A 25,382-nucleotide genomic window follows, 5' to 3' on the forward strand; every position below is an offset into this window, starting at 1 on the left:
CACAGGGGGCCAGTGGAGCTCCTCTCCACGTGACTTCCCGCCAGGAAGAGGAGAGAATGATGTAAGGGAGGTAGATTAGATTAAAATGAATAAAGGAGAGTATATAAAGATATAATCAATGCCCTAGAGAAAAATGCTGTGGGATGGGGAGGAAAAAGGGAAGTGGGGATTAGCAACCATCCAACAACATAACTGATAGGATGCATTTTTGCTATTATGAGGAGATAAAAGCTGCAGGACAATGATAGCACCAGCTACATGCTGAAGGGCACCAGAGGGACTGACAACTTCTATCTCCAAGAGGAGTGCCTGCTATTTTATTTCACCAACAATTCAACAACCAGGGTAAAGACTGAACAGAAAGAGCAGGAGGATGCTGTGATGAAAGCTATGGAATTCGTGAATTTGGCTGATTAAGTGCTAATCACGTGGAACAGAGTTCCTGAAACCAATAGTTGTCTAGGCTGTTCAGCAGCCAGGGTGACAGCAAGAGTCCTCAACCCACCCAGCACCCTCTGGCACTGCAGACTGACTCCCTCAGCCATGCTGTACAAGCTGGTAGTCAAGCTGCACTGTGATTCAGAGCAGGGAATTAATCCAAGTTAGAACCAACAACCTGTAAAAAAATGCTGCAAACTACTTTAAGTCCCTGCCTTTTTACAGGGTTACAGTTTTTCATTACTTGTCCTTAAACTAATGGCCAGAAAACAATCTCCTTTCTGTTGAATTGTCCTGCATAGGGGAATTTTTTGCAGGTGTTTGAGAAAACTGAGCAAGCATTTTGCATTATTATGTTAATATTTATAATACTTCATAAATAATTATGGTTATTTCATGGTGACCTTTTGCTTTTTCTATGCTGCCTTTTACAAACAATGGCAGTTGCTAGTGGTGTAGCATTTGTGTGGATAAACTGAGCAACCCTATCTGAATAAAACACCACTTGTACTCATAAATAAGAACATAGGCTATGAATCTTCATGCACAATTTGAGGTATATAAAAAAAATCTGCCTCTTCCATTCTAAACCATGTTAACACTTGTATTCAAGACTATATTTAGAAAAAATCTACTGTTTCTTATGAAGTGCAGAAGATGCCAAAATCACAAAAGCAAATGAGCCATTTAGTTCTATTTCCCCTTGGTAGAGAGAAAACAGAAGCAAGACACTGCTTGCAAGGAATGCAAATTGATTGTGTGAAGGAAGTTGTGAAACAAGCTAGTGGATAAGGCTGTGTTTGGAGGCACATTTTCTTCTTCCACCTATTCCCATGCAGAAATCCAGATAACAATGACTTGTAAGCCAGCAGCACTCCCTTCTCACTTTTGTGCTAATAAGTACCTTCCTCTTTGATAAACAGGGTTTAGGAACAGAGCCAGTATTCATGGTTGCACCTCTCCATTTCAATCACCAGCACTTGCCCTGCCCTCCATCCAACCCAGACAAGGTGAGAGAAAGCGTGGACTCCAAAACTCAGCTTCTTCTTTAAATAAATCTGAACTTCAGATGCCCTCAGTGATGCCTGGTGCCCTCCCAAGGGCCTTGTGGCTTTATGCAAAGTGTCCAGAAACCTGAGCTGAGATCCCCTCTGGGTCCATCTGCAAAATATCAGAGAAGAATTTCTACCTGAGCTGGGACTGCAAGGGAACACTTTGCTCACAGTGAATGAAAATTGTACTGAAGTGGCTTCAGTGATAATCTTTTCAAAGTAGCTGGTGAATTGTGTTCAAAGAAGCTACTCCATCAGCTGGACCATACAGCAACCTGAAGAAATCACATGGATTTGTCTCTCAGGGGTGAGGAGCACCAATCTAGCCAGTCCTCACTCCTGGGCCAGTAGTGACAAACATTTTGGAGATTCTGCCACCTCAAAAAATAACCTCAGGCACTTAATATGAGCAATTAACCACTAATAATACAAAGGCACCTCTGCTACTGAACTGTATAAAGTGTAAGTGAAAGCCTTTTCCCAAAGAGCCCCTCAGCAGCCCTTTCCTCAGCCACTGCTGCACCGTATATACAATATTTGATACATGCTGGAAAAAATGTACCCAACAGAGGCAGGAGCACTGACCACAGGCATAAGCCAGCATGATTATTTCCACCCTTCAACAGTAGCTCTGTTTTCACTAACCCAGACACAAACACAGAGGCTGATACATCATACAATGTGATATATAAATATTTTCTATCATGTCAAGGGAATAATTTAGCATGGAGCAAAACTGGAAAGCAGACAACATTTTAGCATAATGATATCAATGACTTTCAATTTCCTTTTCGTACCTCAAAAAAAAAAAAAGCTATTTAAAAAATAAAATAAATAAAATCATTTATTTTAAATAAACTAAAATAAAATTAAATATTTTCATACTATTATCACATTTCAGTAGCTTGTGCTTTTTCTTGCTACAAAGATGAAATTCAGCCTCACACAGAAAAAAAGGCGCACTATCATTAAGGTTGCCAGTAATGTTAATACACCTGCTAAACAAAAGCAAGTAAAAAGGTTTACATTTTCAGACCCATGATTTAAGGACTTTATGTCAACTCTCAATTCAGACTGCAATTTTCTATCTAACAATATTTTTCCCCTTCTAGGACTATTCCACCTGTGCCATTCAGTAAGGATCCAAACAGAATTTAGCCTCGTTTAGTGCAGAAAATATTCTGCTTCTCTAAGCATTTTCAGAGAGAATGATGAAGATCCTTGCCTTAAAATCAAGCTCTAAAATCAGGTGTTTTTTTTTTTTTCCCTATTGCACACTTCTTTATCCTGAATTCATTGGTTGTCTGGGATATTTTGAATTTTAGGGTATCTTTTCTTCCCTTTCTTTTATTTGTAAAGCTATTTTAAGCCCACAGGATTACTCAGCTATAACGTATTGACATGAAAGGGCCTTTTAAGACAGCCTTTTGATTTTTATTCATTTCATGTTTTCCTCTGAACACTAACAGAATAATGTTGCATATTATCTTGTCCTTCTTTTTTTTTCCTTATTGTGAAACAATACAATACAGTACAATTTACCTAAATTTCTAATTTTTAGGCTACTGAACTTTCTAATCCAAGTATGTTTTCATGGTTTTTGATATAGGGCTTCTTAATTGCTACCATCATCTTCATCACATCTTTCCAAACATCTTCATTATACATATAATTGTCCTACCATGATCAAAAGACTTTAAAAATAAAGATCAAAACGCTTTTTTTATTTCATAAATGAGCTAGTGTTTGCTTTGTGATTAAACACTCATGCCCCAAAATCTTACACAGTGTTTTATTGCCCATCCCAACCTCTCATCACTCACACTGGCTGTGGGCACAGGGTGGAAATGCCAAGATGTTTTCACCAGGGTTATTTGAAAGGTAACTCTCATGCAACAAACAGCTCAGCTTTTCTTGTGGGGTGTTTATCTCTATTTTTCTTGAGGGGTTGGCTGGAGATAGAATTAGTATTTCAGGCTATCATTGGTTTGCACCAGACCAGTTTTTATGCTGTAATCTCTTCTGGTTTGGCGAGCAAAAACAACAGTTTATTAAGGGCATGACCCAGAGCATGCAGATGTAAGTGAAGAATTCATATTGACTTCAATGATCTTTGGGCTGATGCCTAAGTAAACTCAAAAACATAAGCCCTATTTAGTTAAAAATAGCAATGCTCTTGAGACTTTCTAATGCTCTTAGGGGTGAGAACCATTCAAATCAAAAGATAAATTTTTAGCTCAGTGTTAAGGACCCTGTGGACAGCTGCCATCAGTAACTATACATGCTCTTCTATAAACTTTTAATTTGCACAACCTGCAGAGCAGACACTTGACTGCATGACTTGCATTCAAAACCAATGGGAAATGAGATTTGCCATAGATTTAAACAGCAGCATCAAAAGCTTGCACAATTTCACTCAGTTGCTTACAAACTCTTCTTCTGGCAATGGTATGCCTTGCAAAGATTGTGAAATCCATCTAATCACTTTATATTAGAAAGTTGTTGCAAGACAAGAAAAAAAAAGAGGAATCAAAATTAAATTACACTAAAATTAAGAAGAACGTGGAGTTTATTCATCTATATTAAGCTAAAAGGAGATAGAAAATATTATTAAGGGATGTCTTTGGAAAGTCCCAGTTTTAAAAAATCCAAGAACATTTTCACATTTGCTTTCCACTCATTTAAATGCTTTTCTATGTAAAGAAAAACTTATCTGTCATACCAGAGATGCCTGCATCTTATGTGAAACAACAGCATAATTTCTCCACTTCCCAAACTCTTTCACTAGGAAATCTTTTCAAATTAAATGAAAATCTTTCAAAAAATCAAGCAGAAACTCCCACAAATTTTCTAGTGAATCAAATATAGAAATACATTAACATACAGATCCCTAGCAATAGCAACTTATTTATTGGTGTTATATGCCAGTTAAAATCAATTAGTATTATTAGCTCATTCACATTTTTTATTTGTTATTTTTAAGTTCATATCAGTAACTCATACTCTATGCCTAAATCTTCCTTAAAATGAAAAGGCACATTTTTAATGTTAGGGAGATAAAAATAATTTATTAAATAATAATTTAGAAAAATAAAAAAGACACTCTGTTAAAGCTGAGAATATTCTTCAGATGTTTTTATTTTGGCTACATCCTGATATAGTGAGTCTAAGAGAGAGATATTCAGGCAGTGTCTCTAAATGCAGCAGCTCCCAAAGCAGGGTTTTCATACGGACTGGCCTTGCAGCAGAAGCAGGTACCAAAACAGCATCCACCAAGGCATGAGTGTGGAATCTGTCTACCCAAAAAAAAGCTGAGAGTTGGTAATCTGGCAGACAGATTTTCCTCAGAACAACTGAAATGCAGCATTTATCTTTTAAACCCAACAAAGTAGTAGGATAGAATGAAAATCTAGGCTAACCACACACAGGGAGAATTCCTTCATGGCAATTTCTTGGTCCAATTTCACATTGCTATTTTTTTCAGCACCTTCTTGCAACAGCTCTTAAGCCATTTTACACAGCAGATACTGGGATCAAATTCAGCCTAGTGTGACCAGCTGTCCTCCAGTTTAACCCTTATGAAGTCCTTACAACATAAATGGTGCTCATGGGGTGTACAGTCTGTGAGACCAATTTGTTGTTAAAGGTTGATACAGGATAAGGGTAGCTTGGAAGGTGCAAGCAACTTTCTCCTCAAAAGTTTGCCCCTAAAAGAAACGGCAAACTAATAACTGAGAGACTTGCATGTTTCAGAAATAGATCAGGCTTACCCCTTAAGAAACAGATATTAATTCAAATAGACCATTGTCAAAACAGTCAAAAGACGATGCAGAAACCAAAACCACCACCAGAATAAATCCTGCAAGTGCTGTGAAAAAAGCAAATAAATGCATTTTATGCCACTAGTTACTATCCATGAAGAAAGCCCTACATTAAGAAGGGGAAGTTAAAAAAGCAGGGGGGTTGGGGGAGGGAGGGGGGTATTTCTCTGAGATTAACTCTGCGTCAGCTCTGGGGCCTTGAAAGACTGCCAGCTGTCCGGGCGTACATATTTTACCACTGAAGTCTGCTTTTGTTTCAGAGACCCCCAAAATGATGTAATCCCCAGCGGAAGACTGACAAGCTTTGAGATATTCCAAAGCACAGATGACAGACGAAATAGCAAATAATCAGTGCAACTATATTGAACATTATCTTGAGAGAATCCAACAACACAAACCTAATGCACCAGATAACAGCGTTGCTCTGAGCAAACCTGGAGTAGAGCATCACAAAGATTTCTGCAAAGAAGAAATCATTCAAGAAGCACAATTATCTACATGGGTGGAGGGAAGAAAGATGGAGGGGAACATATGCCTTTCATAATTAGGGGCCTGATTATACTGTAGCCGAAAGGGATTTTTTACATTTTAAATTTGATTACATTTCAGAATGAAGCACACTAATTGGTATTTCTGCAGTCTGTTTGAAGAGAACTTCATCTACTTAGGGAGGGGGAAAAAATAACAAAAACCAGTGACCTTCATACCATCTATGTTTAATATCTAGTTCTTTTGCCTGAAGTATTCATGGTTTCCCTTCAATTGCTGAAGCTATCTCTGGGAATAAGTGCTTTATGACTCATTGCAGTTTATCTCCAGAAAACCAGGAAAGAGATACTAGCAAAATATACTAGAATCAAATAGATATTAAATCCAACAATCACAACTGCTACAAGGAAAAACAAATTAAACCAGTCCATCCACCACTATAAATAAGAGACTGGAAGAAATTATTTGCACAGGCAACTCCCAAGATCGCACTTTAAACTCAGGGCCATCAAGAGAGTTAATTAAGGAAGGGACATGTGCATTAAAAACTGCAGAAAGCCCCACTCACTAAAAAAATCAAAGGCATGATGCACTTCCAACTCCTGTCTATCTGCCAGAAACACTGTGTTGAGGGAGTAGATGGTTAATTGGCATGACAAATAAAAGCAAAAGTAACAAAGAATGTCTCACAAAACTTATAAATGAGCATATATTACCATGTATACATATTCTTCTTTCTCAAATACATGTCAGACAAATGCATATTTCCTGTGTAAGCTGAAAAACTGAGAAGGAACTATCATAAACATAACTTATGGGCCATGAACTCAATGTAAAATATCCAGACCTTTGGACAAGGACAGTGTTGGTAAAAGGACATGCACTTCCAATATAAGATAAACTTCCAAAACAAGAGTATTTCTGAAGAAAAAGGGTTTTGCAGAATGTAAACAAAAGAAAAAAAAATGGATAATTATGAACAGAAACAAAGCAACATCTAAATTTTGCAGCCTGACCTTTGTTGAGGAAAGCCCCCAGGAACAGACTGGGCACTCACTGTCACCATCCTGCTGTGGCCCCAGCAGACAAACCACAAGCCAGGCAGGGATGTCTGCTCTGTAAGTACAAAACCAGCTTGGTGAAGAATGGTTCCCACAGCTCTTCCTTGGAAATGGAGGGACAGGTACTTCCTAAAGCCGGTTCAAGACACCTAACTAAACAAGATAAGTCATACCCTCAAAAAGCTCTTTCTGTGTGCCATGGAAAGGCAGACAGACAAACAGAGAGACAGACAAGGTTCCTGTTTTAAACCTGCCTTGAAGTAAGGTGACAGGAACAAACCCAATATTTTTCACTTTCATTCCTGGTCACTACAAGTAAATGCTTTGGGGGCCCAGTGTAGGATGGAGTTCACATAGAGAGTTTTAGAGAACTATAAAAAAAATAAGCATGTCTTTGCTACATTTTCTTCTTTTTAATTTATTTTTTTCCTTCTTAGAAATTAATTTCATAACCAGTTGTGGATGGAACTGTGTTCAGTATAAGCTTATCCTGGGGAATACGAGTGAGATAGTAAGAACATGACATTTTCACCTGCAGATAACAACTGGTCACTGAAGTCTCCTCACAATAAATGCCTGACGTGAAATTAGGAATAACAAAGACTAAGAAGATACTTTGCCTACACCAATGCAGCAAAGGTACAAGACAGCCTGCAGGTGGGGGTCTGGGGAAGCCAATGGAAAACTTTAGGAGAAGGTAAACAAAAAAGCAAATGTAACAAGGAGCTAAGGGCTGGATACATGTGGGTGACTGAGAGACAGAGGCAGCTAGCTGGAAATGGGGGCAGATGCAAAAACAGATGGAGAGGCAAGAATATGAGATAAATGGTGGAGGAAAAGAGTTGTGGCATGAAGCCACAGAAGAACCGAAAAGAAGATAGGCAGAAAATTGCAAATTGAATTAATTCTTTGTAAACCTCAGGACTCTGCTGCTGTCAAATACCTGCAAAGCCTAGGTGGTATGTTTACCTGATGGTAAACATTTGGTCCATTTGAAAGACAAGGAAAACAACCTGCCATTGCATTGATCACTTCACTAGTTCAAGCAGCAGACAGCTATGATGTGCAGACAAATTATTTGAACTTGCCAGTAAAATATTCTCTGCAGTCAAAATGTTGTTTCAGCTTTTAAGAATTTTGATTGCTTACTTCATAAATTATGTTAAAAGCATCAAAAGAACAACAGTGAGCTCGTGAAGGCAAGTGCTCAAAAGTTAACAAATGCCAGAATTACAGTTCCTTAGCATGAATAGCATTAAGATGCAGATGCAATCAATTAACCCCTACGACTTCTGCCATTCTTTCTTAGTGCACAGGATTTTCAGGAATGTGGGCAGAGTATGGAGAAGGTGACAGAAAGGTGCAAAAGATGAAGAAGCTGAAGAATTTGTTTCAATTCCTCTGACTCCCAGGTCTCACCTGCTGTTAGGCAAAGCAACTGGAGGCATGGCTTTTTCCAAATTTTTGTTAGGCTTTTCTCTTTTGCACCTCCAGTCTAATAAAGATAACACAAGATAACTACTTTAAGATAACACAAGAGTGCTTCTGCCATTTCTATATATTCTCCAATTGCTCAACATTTTAAGAGAAGAGAGTCAGAATTCTCTCTGAGGTCCTGGCTTATCTCTGGGGAGCCTTCTGGTACAGACACGCTGATATTCAGTAACAGGCTGGGAAAAGAGATGTCATCTAGGAAGAGCAGCTTGGGGAACTGGCAGCAGCACCTCTCTGTGGCTATAAGCAGTCCCCAAAGACTCTTTTATAACTCATTCTATCTCTCTCTCTCTCTGTTATTTTTTTGAGGTCTTGGTGGCTACATCAATACACATGGTGTACACAGATCTGTAGAACAAATATGCACAGACAGCACCAGAAACAAAAGCCTGGAGGAGATTTGAATCAACAAGGAACATTCACACGTTATAACCACACATTCCTCACTTTAACACAAAGCCAGGCAAGTCAAATTCCTTATTTGTATTGTTTTTCCCTAGGTAAATTTGTCTAATAGATTGTGACTGGCTGTTGCCACCTCTCATCAGGCAACTCTTCCAGAATGTTTAATTTAATGAATAAAGTGGGACAATAAGAGAGAATGAGACATCTGGTACAAACTAGACTTAGTGATGCATTTGGCTTTTAAAAATTGTGTACAACACAAACATCATTCTCTTATTTACACTGAACTCTCAATTAAGAAAGCTTCCTCAATCCAGTTTTAAAACATTACTTTCCTTGCCTGACAAAATTATATCTGTTAAAGGGGAGGTGGGAAAAAATCCTTAGGCTATGATCTGTGAGCTTTCCTGTCTTGACAGACCACAGTCCCAGTGTCTGCAAAAGAGAGCAGAAGGGTCACAGCAAAATGTAACCTGACCTGAACTTTAACCACCAGAGGTGACATTTACTCAACTATAAAATTTAAAACTAAACAAGAACAAATAGGGCGAAAACACTGTAAGAGTGCCTTCTCCATGTTGATTTAAAATTCAAGACCACAAAATATCTAAGTTCTTTCTTACTAGAGCTTGAGTACACATGAAGAGATTTGAAGAAAGTACTAATTTAATAAGGTAGAGTTTTTGAATTTCTGTAATACAGGACAATATTTGGACATTATTGAAAATGCAAACAGTGGTAGCACTACAACATTTATAAAGAAGGTATTTAATTTTGATGTGGAAAAAGATTTAATTAGGCCAGTTGACAGATCAGTGAAAATATTTATTCCTGCTTATCCCCATAAGTCAGAATTGACCCATACACAACACCAAAACAGTTTGATCCAATCCTTTAAACTTCATCTTAGGACTGTTGCAAACATAAGGAGAAATATATGTTTTCAAACCAATTTATACAGAAGCAGAACCTAACACTTAAAATATTGTGTATATGTGAAAGTATGTAAGAAAGTAAATTACCTTGACTAAAATGAGCAGTTGAACAGTGGTCCAAAGCCAAAATCCATGAGTCTCCAAAATCTTGAGATGATCAGATTATGGGTATGCTGAGTGAACTGCATGGGCAAGTGATGCATGTTTAAACCATAAATCCCTGAGCTATTCATTAAATTCTAGAAATTCTTTTAAATTCTTTTAAATGATTTTTCTAGTCCTGGTTCTTCTGTTGAGATGGTAAGATGACCAACACTGCAAAGGTGTTGCAAGATCAAAGATTGCATGGTTATTGTCCATTATTCAAAAATATTTCTTCAGTTTAACACTGCAGTATAGCAGAACTGTGTAACTCCATTTCATATGTGGGCTTGACTCCTTGAAATACTGGATTTCAACATATTGCATTATCATTAAAATATGTGGAGATTGTTAAGACGACATAGGCTGACTGTCCAAAATTCAAAGAACAGCATTCACCTCTGATAAAATCTCATGGTTTCAAGAGAATTACCACCACCACTGAGCTGAACAAAATAATTAGAAATATCTAAAGATGGCAATTATTCCTCCTTGCCTCTGCAGAGGCAATGCTGTCTGTCCTTGTGCCATCAGATCCAGAACACATCATGCATTTAAAACAGATTGAAAATTCACAAGAAGAAAATTCACAAGAATTAGAGTAGAATACTTAGAAATTCTTACAAGAAAGCATTCTAATGAACCTAGCGACATTTTGCAATCTACAGCAAATGCTTTAACATTTGTGTCTGTATACAAAAGAAAAACAATCTCACTAGTTTTCTGTCATATGGGTGATGACTAGCAAATCTTTCTTTTTGTTTTGACAGTTATTTAATACTTCACAATTTTTGGTCTCCCAGGCTGGGTGTGCTCTGCAAAACAGCAAGAATTTACTCATAATTTTACAACATGATGCCAAAACTTGTAGGTTTGAGAAGCAAGTGATTTGTGTGAAAAGAAGAAAAAAATTATTTAACCATGCCACGTACATACAAAAGTACCTTCTAAAAAGTTGCCTAATTCTGAAGAGGCTTCAGTTTTCATTTTAAGTTTGAAGCAAAGATATGTTTGATATTAAAAGCATCTTCTACATGCCATTGAAATTGCATGCTGAAAAAGAATATAAATCATTAATGAAAATTGCAGGGTATCAGTTTCCTGTTGCAGTTGGCTGTCTGCTAAGTTGGCAACGAGACAGTGGCCTGCAGAGCTGCAGGCATATGTCTCATGTTGAAAAAAGAAAAAAAGACTTCATGTTATAAACACATCAATGAAAATTACTATCCAGTTTGGAACCAACTGAGAGCAGGTGTTGAAGACAAAATAAACAGACAACATACGAAAGGTTAAGAAAAAAAATCCCCAATGGCACTGGCCTTCCATTGGGATTGTCTTCTACCATAGATTTTAATGTACATCATGAAATCCAAACAAAATATACCTGCATGTGTAGAAAGCAGCCAGATTTTCTCATGTTTAGGGCCGTAGCTTTTTAACAGTGATGTTTAAATTACGCCTGAAATTTTTAAACCTATAAAAAATATGCCTATGCAAATTTAGATATAAATTAATCCAGAAAACTACTGCAATTTGTCTTTCAAACAACTGACTAGAAATCCTTCCATGTTTCCCAGCTGAAAAATAGGCCAGGAATCGACCTAAGCAAAAGACTGCAACTGATTTGGCTCAATTGATTTGGCTCACTCATCCTCTACTTGTGATCCACAGATTTTGAACAGAAATAGCAAAACCCTTTAGAAAGGTCACAGCAGAAAGGTACTGTGGTCTCAGAGAGCTCAAGGATCCTAAGGAGAGCTGATAAAATTCAGGATATCTGCATCGGCTAAAGCAGAGCAGGTCATTGCTTCAGTGAATATCCAATTTCTCCTTGTTTTTGCCGAGATCATAAAAATCCCCATAAATCCTTCTGACTGTTGTGTAATTTAGATAAATATCTTGGGACATGTGAAGTGACCTTTTTTTGCTCAATGGCTCTGTTACCATGAAGCAAAGGACTGAAGTGCTGCAGCAGTGGCAGCATCTCAGGATTAATTAAAGCGCAGGCGCTCCCTAAGCACCCCCTGAGCTGGGCAGAGAGCAGCTTTGCTCGTGTCTTCCCAGTGCTCCTGGCAGGGTGAACGTCAGATCCACCACCATCTGGGACTGCTGGACCACAAGTGCTTTCCCCTGGATCATGTCCAAAACACACTGAGAAACAGAGATACCAGGAGGTCATTTTACACACAGTCAGAGAGGGGTATTTTAGGTGTCTATAAAATCAGCTGGGGCAACAGGAAAAGAAGCTTCCTGAACATCCAACTTTCACTTCTGAATTGGGAAGAAAATGATCTGGATTTTCTCTAGCTGCAGTATTAATGCCTGCATGCTTGCATGATGAAACTATTTAGCTCTAACAACAGAGAATACATTTTGTTGCCTAACCCAAAAGGGAAAACTCATTCCAACTGCATCTTATCTGCATGCCAGCTTGGGAGGACTCTGCAGGACAAGGACCTTCTCCTTGCTGTTGGAGGAGACACAGGGAGCATGGAAGGAAGAAACATTGCCATAATCTGAGGTTTTTTCTATCATTTGATTAGAGCCAGCCTATGAGAAAGATTTTCTCCTTTGAAATGCACTCATGGAGAGGCAGCAGCCCTGATGTTTGCACAGCCACAGCACACCAATATTTGCAGCTCCCCTCTCTATCACAGCAGATACGTACAGATAGCTCTACACAGATCATACTCTGTGACATTTCTGGCATTTGTCTTCACTATGGAGCTGCAGAGCTTGCAGGAAACAGAACAGAGATTACTCAAACAATGGAGCCTACAATCATGCACATAGACAGACTAACCCCATGGAAAGAGGTCTTCTTCCCATTTCAAACCAGAGTGCAAAGCTGTCCCACTAAAAGAGTATGACTCTTTACATATTCAAGAATTAGGATTAGAAGAAGCTAATCAGTATTTCTGAGAGAAGCCTATTTGGACCTTCTAAATGTTTAGCTATTTGAAGTGTTAAGGTATTCTCTCACCCTCTGTAACCCCTGTGAAATCTTAACATGAACCATTTAGCTTATTGTGCTGGTTTGGACTGAGGTACAGGTAATTTTCATCATAGTATTTGGTATGAGTCTGGTTTGGATTTGTGCTGAAAATAGGGTTGATAAAAGATGGATACTTTAGTTACTGATGAGCAGCACTTACATAGAGTTCAAGGCCTTTTCTGCTCCTCACCTCACCCCAGCAGGAGTCTTGGGGTGCACGAGGAGCTGGGAGGGGGACACAGCCAGGACAGCTGACCCCAACTGACCAAAGAGATATTTCAGACCATATGGAGTCATGCTCAGCACATAGAGTTGGGGGAAGAAGGAGGAAGGGAGGGCTGAGACATTTGGAAGGATGGCATTTTTCTTCCCCAGACATTGTTACAGATGGTGGACCCTGCTTTTCTGGGGATGGCTGCCCATGGGAAGTGGTGAATGAATTCCTTGGTTTGCTTTGCTTGTGCACACAGCTTTTGCTTTGCCTATTAAACTGTCTTTATGTCAACCCACAGGTTTTCTCCCTTTTAGTCTTCTGATTCACTTCTCCATCCCATGGCAGAGGAGTGAGGGGCTGCATGGGGATGGCAGGGGTTAAACTACAACACTTAAAAAGCTTTGTTTTGGTAGCAAAATAGCAGATGCCTGTTTACTAAACCTACTGGCTGCAATTTCCACACACCAAGAATCATGGAACAATTTTTAAACCTGAGTCCTCTACCCAGACATGCAGGGATGCCCCAGAAGCATCCAGCATTGCTTACACATGGCTCTTGGTTTTTTGTGCAGATAATGCAAATGCAGAGCTCCTGAAGTCTGAACGGGCAAAATGGAAGGTCTTGAGAAGGCTTGCAGACAGCATAACTCATTAAGACTTCTCTAAACATTAAAAACAAAGAACTTTTAATTTCTTGAATTATGTAACCTTTGCAAATTCAGAAAAGACAATATTAATTTTTTTTCTGTATTTCCCTAAATGACAGCAAGCAACAACTTGGTTGCAGATGTTTTAGCTTTATTTTGGATAATTACAGCCAGTTATAGTTCCCAACTTAAATGCCTACACTACACAGAAACACCAGATTAACCATTTCTCTAATCTGTCTACTTGTTGCCATAATATGTTTCATTTTTTTCCAAGTCACAACTATCTTTTCCCATCAATTCTACTGCAAAATCACAGATTACATGGAAATAAGATAGGATGCAAGGAAAGGGGATGGGCTAGCCTCCCAATGGACTAGTGCAAACTTTATTAACTGTACAGAAAACATTTGTTTTCTGTAAAAGCATGGAAACTTTAAAATCATTCAGAATTTACTCTTGGATTTTATGTTTTAAACAATGGTTTCTTTTTCTGTATGAATAAAAAAATCACTACCAGATACCTGAGCTATACCTCCACTGTGAAGCTGGGAAAACTCTTTCCTTCACAAAACAAGTGGCACATTTAGTCTAAAGGGGATACAGTAAAACTTTAGCCAATTTCAAACCTACCCACCTACCCATAATATAGCCAGGTTTGGGAAATTGTTGCTCCAATCCAGCAGTGAAGACCACAACTATATAAAAGTGTGTATGTCTGTCCTCTGAGAGAACTGGCTGTCCCTGTCTAGGAATGCAAACATTTATTGCAAAACGAGGAGCGACTTTAGGATTAATGACACTTAGGCCACAGTGGCATTAGCATGTAACTTCATTAATATGAAATATCTTCCCCAAAAAATCATGTGCTGAGGACAAGCAGAATCAGTTGAGAAGTGTCTAATCCAATATGGCAATGCCTACACTCCACAGAATCTCAGAGCCACAGAATTACAGACTGATTTCAGTTGGAAGGGACCCTCTAGTTCCAACCCCTCTGCCATGGGCAAGGAATCCTCCCCTGGCCCATCATCTTTATTCTGTTCTTTCAAACTTAACCCAAATCTATGAGAAAAGAGGGAGAAATAGCATCCAACTTCTCCTCCCAACCAAAGATTCAGATGTATCTCCAGATAAATAAAAGATAAAGAGACTTATGATTCCCAGTCCCTAGATTTTTACACAGGTCAAAAAGGGTACAGTACAGACTTCAGACAGCTTGTATTTCCTTTATGCAAGACTCTAGACATTAAAGAACTCTGCATTTCCACTTTGGTCTTTACTTAAAGATTTCTCAGTTTGCTTTCCATCCCAAATTATATAACACACAGAATTTAGAAAAAGCAAGAGAAAGGTCCAGAAATCCACCTTGTGATTAAAAATTCACAGCAGTTCCTGGCACAAAAGAAGAATTTTATTCCTATTACACCTGTGCTCAAGAGGATGCAACTGATACAGCCCTATCAGGTGAAAGTTACTGCACACGGGCAGCACAGCCAGCTGCCTGTGCTGGGGCTGGGCTGGGAGTCCTCAGAGCACACCATGGAAGGCAGATCTGCTCTACAAAGCTCCCACAGAGACTTGTAGATGAAAAAGAGAATGGCACAGCTGAAAAAATAGACCTTTATTGCTTTGTGGCTCTATTAGCATTACTTTTGCAGACGTTTGCATTTGCACACAGCTCTACACAGACATTTAGAAAACTAAATGAACAGATAAAATGATAAAATAAATATGCTATTTTGCAGCGGGTTTATTTTCAAACAGCTGCCAAAAAGCCCCACCCCTAAAGCTCCCAAACCTAGCATTCTGGGAAAAGCATCATTTTCCATTATGCTCTGGTCTATTCTCTTCCCCCTCCAATTTGTAACATTCTGGTGGAATCAGTGATGAAGAACATATGTTTGAGATAAATTACACCCAGGAGAAATCTTGGAACTGTTACATTCAGTTTTATTACCCAAGGCATTAGGATACTCTAGCACTACACTTATTATTTAACAGTTCCATTAAACAAGACATTGCTAATGTACTTTTATATTATTATGCATGCAAAAATTAGTGTCATATTTCTTAAAACTCAGTGTGTGATTAATGCACTCCATTTTCATTTTACTTAACAGTTCCAGGATATTTTTTTAGTGCTTCAATGGAACAAGGTGTTACATAAATGCAGAATGCTATTGTACAAATATTTGAGAAAACATATGTTCAGGCAACAGGCAAGTTGAGTATCCTAACACTCAACAGCCAGGAAATTGGAAGGGCTTGTGCTTCTTACACAATATAAACTTGTGCAAAAGCTGCATCTTTAACGTATTCTGCAGAGGGCTGTAACCTAGAGTGCCTTAGGGAAACCTAGTGTGCCCAAAGGGACAGACAGGCCCTGTCTCTGACAATTGCTTTCTTTGCGCTGCTGCAAATACTAGTCCAGTTTCACTAGGTAACACCAAATAGCACAAATATCCCCTGTGCACCTGTGGGCTGCCTCTTTTGGGAGAGATTTGCACTAGCTCTGGGAGGCAGTCACATAACTGGAGATTTCCTATAGCCATGGAGTCACACAAGCATCATTAAGTTTACATTTAACAAGTATAATAGGAATAAAAGGTAACTCATATAAACCTGACTAATACTTTGACTGATAATTTGATCCCAAAAGACAAGTCTTCTAAAGCTTTTAATAGGTTTTGCTTTGTATTTTCAAGTGACTCTATGAGAACAATCAATAAAACCAAGAAAAATGTGTGCTTGTCAAGACTGCACAACTTCCATGATTTGCAGAAAAGAAGAAAGCAAAAGACTGAGGCAGCAGTTCAGAGCCACAGCTAAGATATGGGTTTTAATTTAAATTTCAATTTAAATCAACCACAGAGACTTAGTACAGTGTTGGGTCCAAGCTAAAAACATCAGGCACCAGGTGTATCGGGAAGCAGAGCACAAAGTCCCCTCTGTTCAAAGACAGGTAATCACTAATACCTCAAAATGTAATGTATTGACTTTCTGCTTCAAGTTCCAAAATGAGTCACAAAACTGAGAGCACCAGTCCCCTCCATCAACTGCAAACTGAGAGCCATAGAAAGTTACTTGCTGAATATCATGAGAGTCTCACTTATTTTATTAGTACTTCTTCCTCATGTGAAGAATAACTGAAGCTGTATTGTTCTAGTTCTCTGTGGTGCTCAGTCCATGCAGGGAATGCAGCCATGGCTCATAGAAAATACACTATATGATCATGAAACGAGGACTGTGCTGCAATGCACACAGGAGTCAAAGGATGGTTACATGGGAAAATTATTTGCTGGCATTTCTCAAACTTTGAAGTGCTTGGATTTGCAGCCTACCTACTATTACTTCTGTGTGCCTTTTTTACAGGCAACAGTAAATTTTGCTATCTCTTGCTATAACTCAAGCTGTCCGATCGTGGATTGCCAGCAGGGTTTGAAACTTCATCATGGAGGTAATGAATGAGCCAGCAGGCAGTGTCTCTCAAAACAACAAAAAAACTGGCGTAATTTTCTCTCCTGATCTATCCCATTTAACATTCTTCCTATTACTTACCTTGATGGACAGGTGAAAATAAAATACCATGAGCATTTTACTTTGTTCTGATCATATATATGATCATATCAATACTTCTAAGCATTATTGAAATTTATTTTAGTCTATAACTTTTGTGGCCCCTTAAGAACAAAAAAGGTTTTCTTGTTTCTGAGTTAAAAGTAAAATGAGGGCAGAATGCTGTAGGTCTGGAACACGATCTGTCCAGACTCGTGGCTGTTGGTAACTTGCAGAACTGTGTTGACTTTGTGAAAATATGCCAGCCCGCATCTCCTAAAAGGAATTAGTCTGTAGTTCATAGATGTTCTGCTGGTAGCAGAATATGTCTTGGCACTGTATCTACAATTGTACACAAAGGAGAAACCAGCACTGCTCTCTATTCCCTGACCTTCAGCCCTGCTACAAAGACAGTCCTGCTGTGCCTTTGAAGAAAAGTTTGAGGATGGTCCTTCAGTTCTGAGTTGCTTTGCCTCTCAAGTAGCAAAGAAGCTACCTAAGGTTCAGAGGGCAGCAGGTTGTAGAACACAAGCCTGGCAAAACAGAGATCAAGGAGGAATAGGTCTAAGCCTGGTCAAGTTTTAAGTCTTCCCAATTCCACTATACTGCAAATACAGCAAATTGCAAATTCAGCAAATTCCACTAACACTGACAAAGCAAATGGTTGGATAAATAAAGGCTTGAAAACTACCTATGGAGTATTCCTAGAAATTTCATGTGACACTTCACTGCCAACATGACATTTATTTCTGGTTTTGACAATAGATGCTATTTTTCTTCGCCTTCTCCCATGACTAACTCAAAATAAATAAGATGAAAAACCAAAAAATGGTGAAGAACCAAAAAAGTGTCAAGCAATGAGTATGGAAAAAGTATGCAATACTGTCACCTACTTGTGCAGATTGCACAGATATGGTTTTGCTAAAATACAGACAGAGAAATATAAGGACGCAAAGACTCTGGCTTTGCATTGCACTTAATTTCATCACATAATAATGATGGACTTGATCTAAAACTATCTGTACTGGGTTTCTTCTCAGCTTCTCTTTGGTACTTGGCTGAAGTTTTAGAGACTTAAGTCCACATACTTACATTAAGCACAATGAAGAGAAACTGAAAAAACGGTGATTTAAAACTTTGATTATTGGAGAAAGGGAAAAATACAAAAACAGAGATTTAGAAATTACTACATCCTGTTCACTAGAAGACATCACTGAAGTTGTGAGGGAAGCACCATTTGGTGGACAAGTTGTGCAGTACATATTGAGAAACAGGAAGGCAAAAGCCTACAAGAAGCCTGGAACACTGTGGGCATTGTGGCCAGGAGTATTAAAATAACACCACAGTGCAAATTTGACTGAGTGACCTCATTCCTACCCTAAGTCCTTTAATTATTACAGTATTTTACACTCAAAGCAACAGCAGAGCAGTGAGACCACACCTGTATTTTGAATTAGAAGTGTCCATAGGGAATAGTACCAGAATAACCAACAGCAGTATTATTCCACTTCTCTTGAGACTCCCCACTTAGGCCCATTCTTGGCAAATGCTTTCAATTGTAAGCTCCTCTCAACATCTTGATTTATGTTCATATGCTCCCCACCTCCAAGATGACCTCGTCTCAATATTACTAAATACTGAGAAAACTGATAGCAGAAAGTGAGATCCCCTCTGCCATGCTAGGCCACCCCTGAGCTCATTCATTTAAAATTACATTTTTAGCAGGGTTTTTTTTTCCCTAAAATGTGATACCAGCAACAAGAGGTTAGGGTTTTCCTATTCTATGAGTGCTCATCTAAAAAAAGGCTTACCATGCTATTTTTAAAGGCTAATGTTCATGTTGTTTCAGCAAAATGCTCAATGTTGGTTTTAGACACATTTCTTCTTTTATGCCAGACAAGCCAGCTCCTCGTATTCACAAAGCAACTGTGGTTCACTGAACATGTTTCCAGTATTAATTCTGACTTCCCAGGGTCAACTTTACACCAATCAATGAAAGAAATTGTGGAAAAGATTACCTTATGAAAACACACAAACTTAGGAAACCTTTAACAAAAAGAACAACTTGTAGTGCTTTCATCAGACTCAGCACTCTTCAAGGACAGCCTGTCAGCATTTGGCATATATGAACAGAGGAGATGGAACAAATCTACAGGAAATCCTTGTGCTTACTCATGTACTCTCAGCACCACAGACAAGTCAAGCCATTTTTATACACTTCTCCCAGTTCACACGTTCCCAGACATCCAGTTTCTCACCACAAAAGCAGAATCTTACCTGTAATTTTCTGCAGCAAAGGAGATGGCTCTGGCTCATCACAAATTGCCTTGACAAGGGCCCTTTTCACCTTTTCTTCAGCTATGTCGAGCTCTTTTCCACCTTTGATTTCTCCAACCACAGAATATATGTATATCAGCAAAACAAGGAAGTCCTCACAGGCATAATCATCTTTTGTCCTTTCATTGTAGGACTTGATCATTGGCAATAACTGGTTCAAAACACTGGGCATTTCTGACTCTCCAATAGTCTGAAAAACAGAAGGAAGGTTGTGTCAGATTGCCTCCATAGTGCTTGTAAGTTAGGATCAGACATACTCCTGTGGCACATCATTCAATACTCACACTCTCAGTAGTCAGCAGATGGTGATGTGATTTATTTGCTGCTCAGACAGTGAGTTTATTAATTGTCTACAGTTTTTTTCTTAGGGATTCACAATAGCAGCCTTTTAGCACTTGAAAAGCCTTAATTTAGATCTTTCCAAGTACCAGTATAATGAGAGGATGAGAGCATCCATCCCTTGGTATGGGTAGAAATGGTACAAAGTACAAAGTCAAACATTTCCTCTAAATTTTAGGCTTTATCCTTGGGTTTGATTTTGTACATGAGCAGGGGGTTCAAAGCCCAGATTCCATTGACTTGCTGACATCCACATCATGCAACACCAGGGCTGGCATTTAGATCCATTGTGCTGTTCTCTGCCACTCAAAGCAGGCCAATGATTAATTGTACCATCAAACTGCCACCCTACTGCCCACAAACACCTGTGGATGAAACTTCTACTTGTTTATGTTCATTTTCTGCTTTGGCTTAGCTGGGAACTCAGCAGCAGGATCAGGTGAGAGGTGGGAACACTGCAAGGCAAACAGGAGGAACACTGCTCTTGGATGGGGAGGGAGGTGTGGGAGGAAAGAGCAGCCTTTCTCTCCTGGTGGTAGTGATTGCTCAGGTCCATCCAGGAGGTCTCCTGCAACACCAGTACCCCTCCCCTTGTTCTCTGATCACCCAAAAGATCCCCCTGTGACAACCTGTGGGTCAGTTCACAGGGTAAAGTGAAACATCTCTTGTAATCCAAGGAGTCAAGTTTGCAGGCATTTATTCTTGGTTGTTATTACAGTAACTTCACAAAGACTAGTCATGGTAAATAGGCACCAGAGCCAATAATTTACTCTTTAAATTGATTCACAATAAGTAAATAAAATAGAAATCAAACATACTAGGAAGAGACACAAGTTTAGACAACAGCAAAACCATGCAAGGGCTTTAGGAACACAAACACTGAAAGCTTTACCTCCTGGTGTACTTCATACAAGACTTCAGGGGGTCTGGTTGTATTTTTAGTTGTTCTTTGTCAGTCTCAGAAACACTAACAAGCATCTAATAAACTGTCATTTTTATACCTACACTGATCCACCACAGATCTCAATCATTAAGAAAGCATGAATTACTTAAGTTCCAAGAAGCTTTTTTCCAGGCTGTGCTATAAGAAACTACACTTCAATGGACTTTTGTACCCCACCCTGCTCTTGACATACAAGTTTTGCCATGGACCCATCTCTCCTGGGACTTCAGTGTGGTCAGATGTCATGTTTCCATTTGAATACATACCTTGGAGAAGAATTTTCTAACTATCCACTACACCTAACAGTAAGAGCAACTGCAGACTTGAGGCAGTAAATTACAAAGCTGCAGTGGTCAAAAGCATGTGAGAGCTAAGAAGGAACATTCTGAAATCCAGAAAGGGTTGGCACCCTCTGTGTTTGGGCAGGGAGTGCTAAATCACATACACAGTAAATCCAAGCACTGCTCCACCCAGGAAGGAAATCTATGGTGTTTGGCACTGGTCTGGCATGTGCTGGTAGCTGGGCCATCCTCAAAACAAGGCTGTTTGATTTATGGATTTCAACTGAGCCCTGCCTTAATTCAGTATTATCTCTTCTCTTCTGAAAAAGTGACACAAATAAATTCTCATCTGGAGTACAGATTCTTTCAGATCCTAAGATGGATAAAGATAAAGCTTCAAGGAATTCAGAGGTATGCATCTATCATAAGGAAGCCATCTGCAATGAACAAAAGCCTAATAAGCCCCAAAAATCTAAGAAATCAAGATAAACCTATGTGTGGAGTTATTCTGGAATAGATGACAAACTTAAGTCCATATTAACCTGAATTCATTTTTATGAAGAGGCAAGACCTATGCCAGGTATTATTGAACATCATCTACTATCTACTGGCACATCATCTATGCCCCTCCTCCCCTCCCAATCCACAAACTCTACTTCACTCCATCTCTAAGTGCATGGCATGCTGCTGCAGCACCAAGATGAGTTCTTGAAAAAGCTGTACTTTGCATGCACAGATGAGCCACAGGCATGGAGCACTGAGGATGCCCATGGCTGTACAGAACAGTAGAGCGAGCAGCTCCTGCCTGAGGATCGTGGCTCCTGCAAATACACATGTACAGCATCTTTGGCAAACTTTCAAACATACATGATTTAAAAAAAAAACATGTCTAAACTTTCAGGGTGATTTACTGTAGGACAGGCTAAAACTCAACAACTTCAAGTAACAATTGCCACCTCTTATCTTCAAAGTAAAAATGAAAGAGGAAAAAAAATTAAAGAGCTGTAATAAACCATTAACTTCAGAATGCACGTAGGGTCTTTCTGGGGTATGAACTTCTCTGGAATGTTTCTCCCCTTATCTCTTGGGAAATGGCACCACAGAGGACTTCAAATGGAACTTCCAAGTTTTAGAGGCTATTTTGTCCAAACAGGCCAGTTGGACTGGACTGTGCATGAAAAAAAAAAAGGGGGACTCACAAATTCACTGCAGAGCATGGCTCCACGGGGAGTTGGGAAATTTGCCTCAAACAAAATCCACTGGCAGATAGTCATTATCTGGCCACCTCCAGTGATTTAGGGGCTCCCTGCACCACCTAACAATCAATCAATTACCCTGATTGAACAGCCCTAGAACACAAGTTTTAAAAATGTAACTACCCATGACCCAAATTTCCTGCTGGTTATGTTGGCCTCAAGTTAGCCCCATTTGTCTATCATCAAGGGAGCCAATAAAAATAATAAAAACAGGTCAATTCTGAGCTTTCCAAAGACTGTATAAAAACATTAGCGCTGCTTAATGTAGAGCCAGCTAAAAGGGCCCAAGTTCGAACACTTTCTGCTCAGTTGCATTGTTTGGACATTTTAATGCTCTAATCACACATTCTCCAGAATTCAGAGAGACTTTGTGAAAGATTTTTGTTGTTTTCCATCTCTTCCCTCCACCCTCTTTAGTTATTTATTTTTAGAACTTAAGCAGTGTAATAATTTGATGTCCCTAAGGATAAATAAACTGATGTCAATTTGCTGATTTTTGCAAAAGGCCTGAACTTTGGCAGATGGGATAATAGTGAAGAAAGTACAAATATATTCTGGGGGGGGGGTTTAAACACTGAACATGCCATTGTGCTTCAAAATCTTATTTAAAATCTTATTTATAAGATCTACAGGAATTAGGAGGAAGTGTAATAATCCAAGAAAAAATGTTTTGCAATTCTGTGAGAGGCATTATTTTCAGTATTAAAATAACTGTAAGAATCTGAAGTCATATGCATCATTAGACTTATTTTTCTCAATAGAAAAAAGAGTGAGTTTGGGAGGAAGAGGAGGTTCAGAGTTTACTTGAATTAACATGTGTCCCTGACAAAACTTAGAAGAGAACTGAGCACTGTAACCCCTGTGCTTCCAGCCCAGTGTCCTCAATTTGTCATTAAAAACATTAAAGCAAAAATCAACTTCAACCAAGTGGGATTTATTTTCTTTAAAATCCAGGAGGAAGGAGGAGATAAATCTTGAGAGACTACCTCAGTCTGTTAATATTCTAGTGGCTTCTGTTCAGGAAGCAAAACATGTTTAATTCCTTCAGAGGTTGCATGAGTTAAACAGAACTTCTTGGAATGGGAACCACACAGCTTTATACAAGTGAAGAATTTTTTTGGGGAAAACCAAAACTAAAAACCCCTAAACCCAGCTACAGGTAAAACCAGTAGAAGATGGTGGAAACACACAAGCCCTTGGGTAATTTGCTGTCCCAAACTCTGGGACTGGCCTATTTAAACACAGCTCCTTTTATTGATAACTTAGGTGGCAAAAGAGATGTGGAATAAGCAGCTTTCCAATGCTCCCCTATTTGATTTTTCATGTTTTACCTGGGCTTGACTGTTTGTGGTTTGTGATTTGGCAGACTGCATATTAACTTTCCCCATGTCCAGACAGAGGCAAGAACATTCTAACTGCTAAAAGTGACAATGGCACCAAAGGAGAAGCTCATGGGTATGTGAAACTGGCTCAGATCCTTTGATGGTAATAGATCTCTGCAGGAATAGTCATTTTAGTAAAAACAACAGGCGCTGCCAAACTAAGGAGGAGTCCTTGCTGCCTGCAGTGCTCAGCTGCCCATAAATCAAATGCTGCTACTCGCTGTTTTACACTGTTTGGCCATCTGAGATTTGGGGTTGGTTGCACATAATTTCCATATGGGTGGGAAGATGTCTGTACTCCCTGCAAAACAATTATTTCATGTATTTAGTTTTTAATAAATGGCCTACATGTGACTAGCGATTTCACACAATATATCATTTAAGTATGATCTTACCATTCAAATTATGATTTGCCACATGAAGCTCTAGAAATCATTTTAATTATTGACTTAGGCAGGTTTTGATAAAAGTGTACCTCTGTTTTGTCTTCTCTTCACATATTTCTAGGGTATCATTTAAGAATAAGCAACCCAGAACACAACACAGAAAAAAAAAAAAGTTCTTCAAAGTACCACACTCTCACTATTAGGAAACACTTCAATCTGTGTATGCCAAAATATAGAGCATAGAGTTAGTCAGACAGGTGATTTTAGATAACAAAAGTCCACTATCTATGTATTTCCTTTGTTGGGAAGTAAAGTTTTAGTCTCAAACTTATGTTTCCAGCTGGGGAGGGGCTGACAAAGCCTCTCCTTGCAGGGAGAATGAGCAAACTTTGGCCTTAGGGGAAAGCGGACACAGGATTGAGCAAACTCACAGCAGATTGAGAGTGGAGGTGTAAGATGCGGGCAGTAAATGGCTGCCTCCAGTTTAAAAAAAAGTGTAAGCCATTCAAGATCAGGAGAGACACCCAGTGCTTTTGTTGGAGACCAAAACAGTTTTATGACTTGTCCCTGCCAATACCAAGAGACTGCACCTTCTCTTTAATGGCAGTGTCTGTCTAGTCACTTGATATACGATACAGAAACCCACCAAGGATACACATATAAAGAAAACAGCGCAGAACTAAACTGCTAGTAAGAGACACAGGAAACAGTAAAAGAATCTAGGATCTGTCTCCTCTGTCATTACTTTTAATGATTCTTCTGTTTGAATGAAATATCCCTACAGAGCCAAATCAATCTCCTGCCCTCTTTTCTGCATTTATCACCCACTCTGAACATTGCCCAAAGAACTATGTTCTCAAAACTGGAGAGACAATTTTCAGGCTCTCCCTGTAGACAGCATCTTAAAATTTTACTATAAACAAATGAAAGAAAAGGAGTAAGCTTTCCAGAAGCTATTTTTGACCTGGCTCACACTGTCAAAGATACAAATTCACATTCATCCCTTGCTCATGCTCTCCCAATTAGACTTCATTCTCACCTTCCACTCACCACACCAGCCTCTTCCTTGTGCACCTGCTAGAGTGTTTCTGTGACTGTGCATTAAATCAAATCATTCTAACCATACTGGTTCTCTGCTTGGGTTTACTGCTTGGCCACAGAAACACACTAGTTGTCAAGGACAAAGATTGGTCTGCCTCCTTATGCAG

The 25,382-nt window shown here is 39.0% G+C and overlaps 1 protein-coding gene across 1 annotated transcript in view; it reads right to left on the reverse strand.

Annotated features, from left to right (window-relative positions):
• SCFD2 (sec1 family domain containing 2) overlaps positions 1 to 25,382 on the reverse strand; it is a 186,609-nt gene that overhangs the window by 88,188 nt on the left and 73,039 nt on the right. Inside the window, exon 5 of the mRNA XM_064710389.1 lies at positions 19,528 to 19,777. Within this exon, the coding sequence (XP_064566459.1) occupies positions 19,528 to 19,777 (250 nt within the window). The remainder of the gene's footprint in view (positions 1 to 19,527; positions 19,778 to 25,382) is intronic.

This window comes from Zonotrichia leucophrys, chromosome 4 (assembly GCF_028769735.1).
Source record: "Zonotrichia leucophrys gambelii isolate GWCS_2022_RI chromosome 4, RI_Zleu_2.0, whole genome shotgun sequence".
NCBI classification, from domain to species: domain Eukaryota; kingdom Metazoa; phylum Chordata; class Aves; order Passeriformes; family Passerellidae; genus Zonotrichia; species Zonotrichia leucophrys.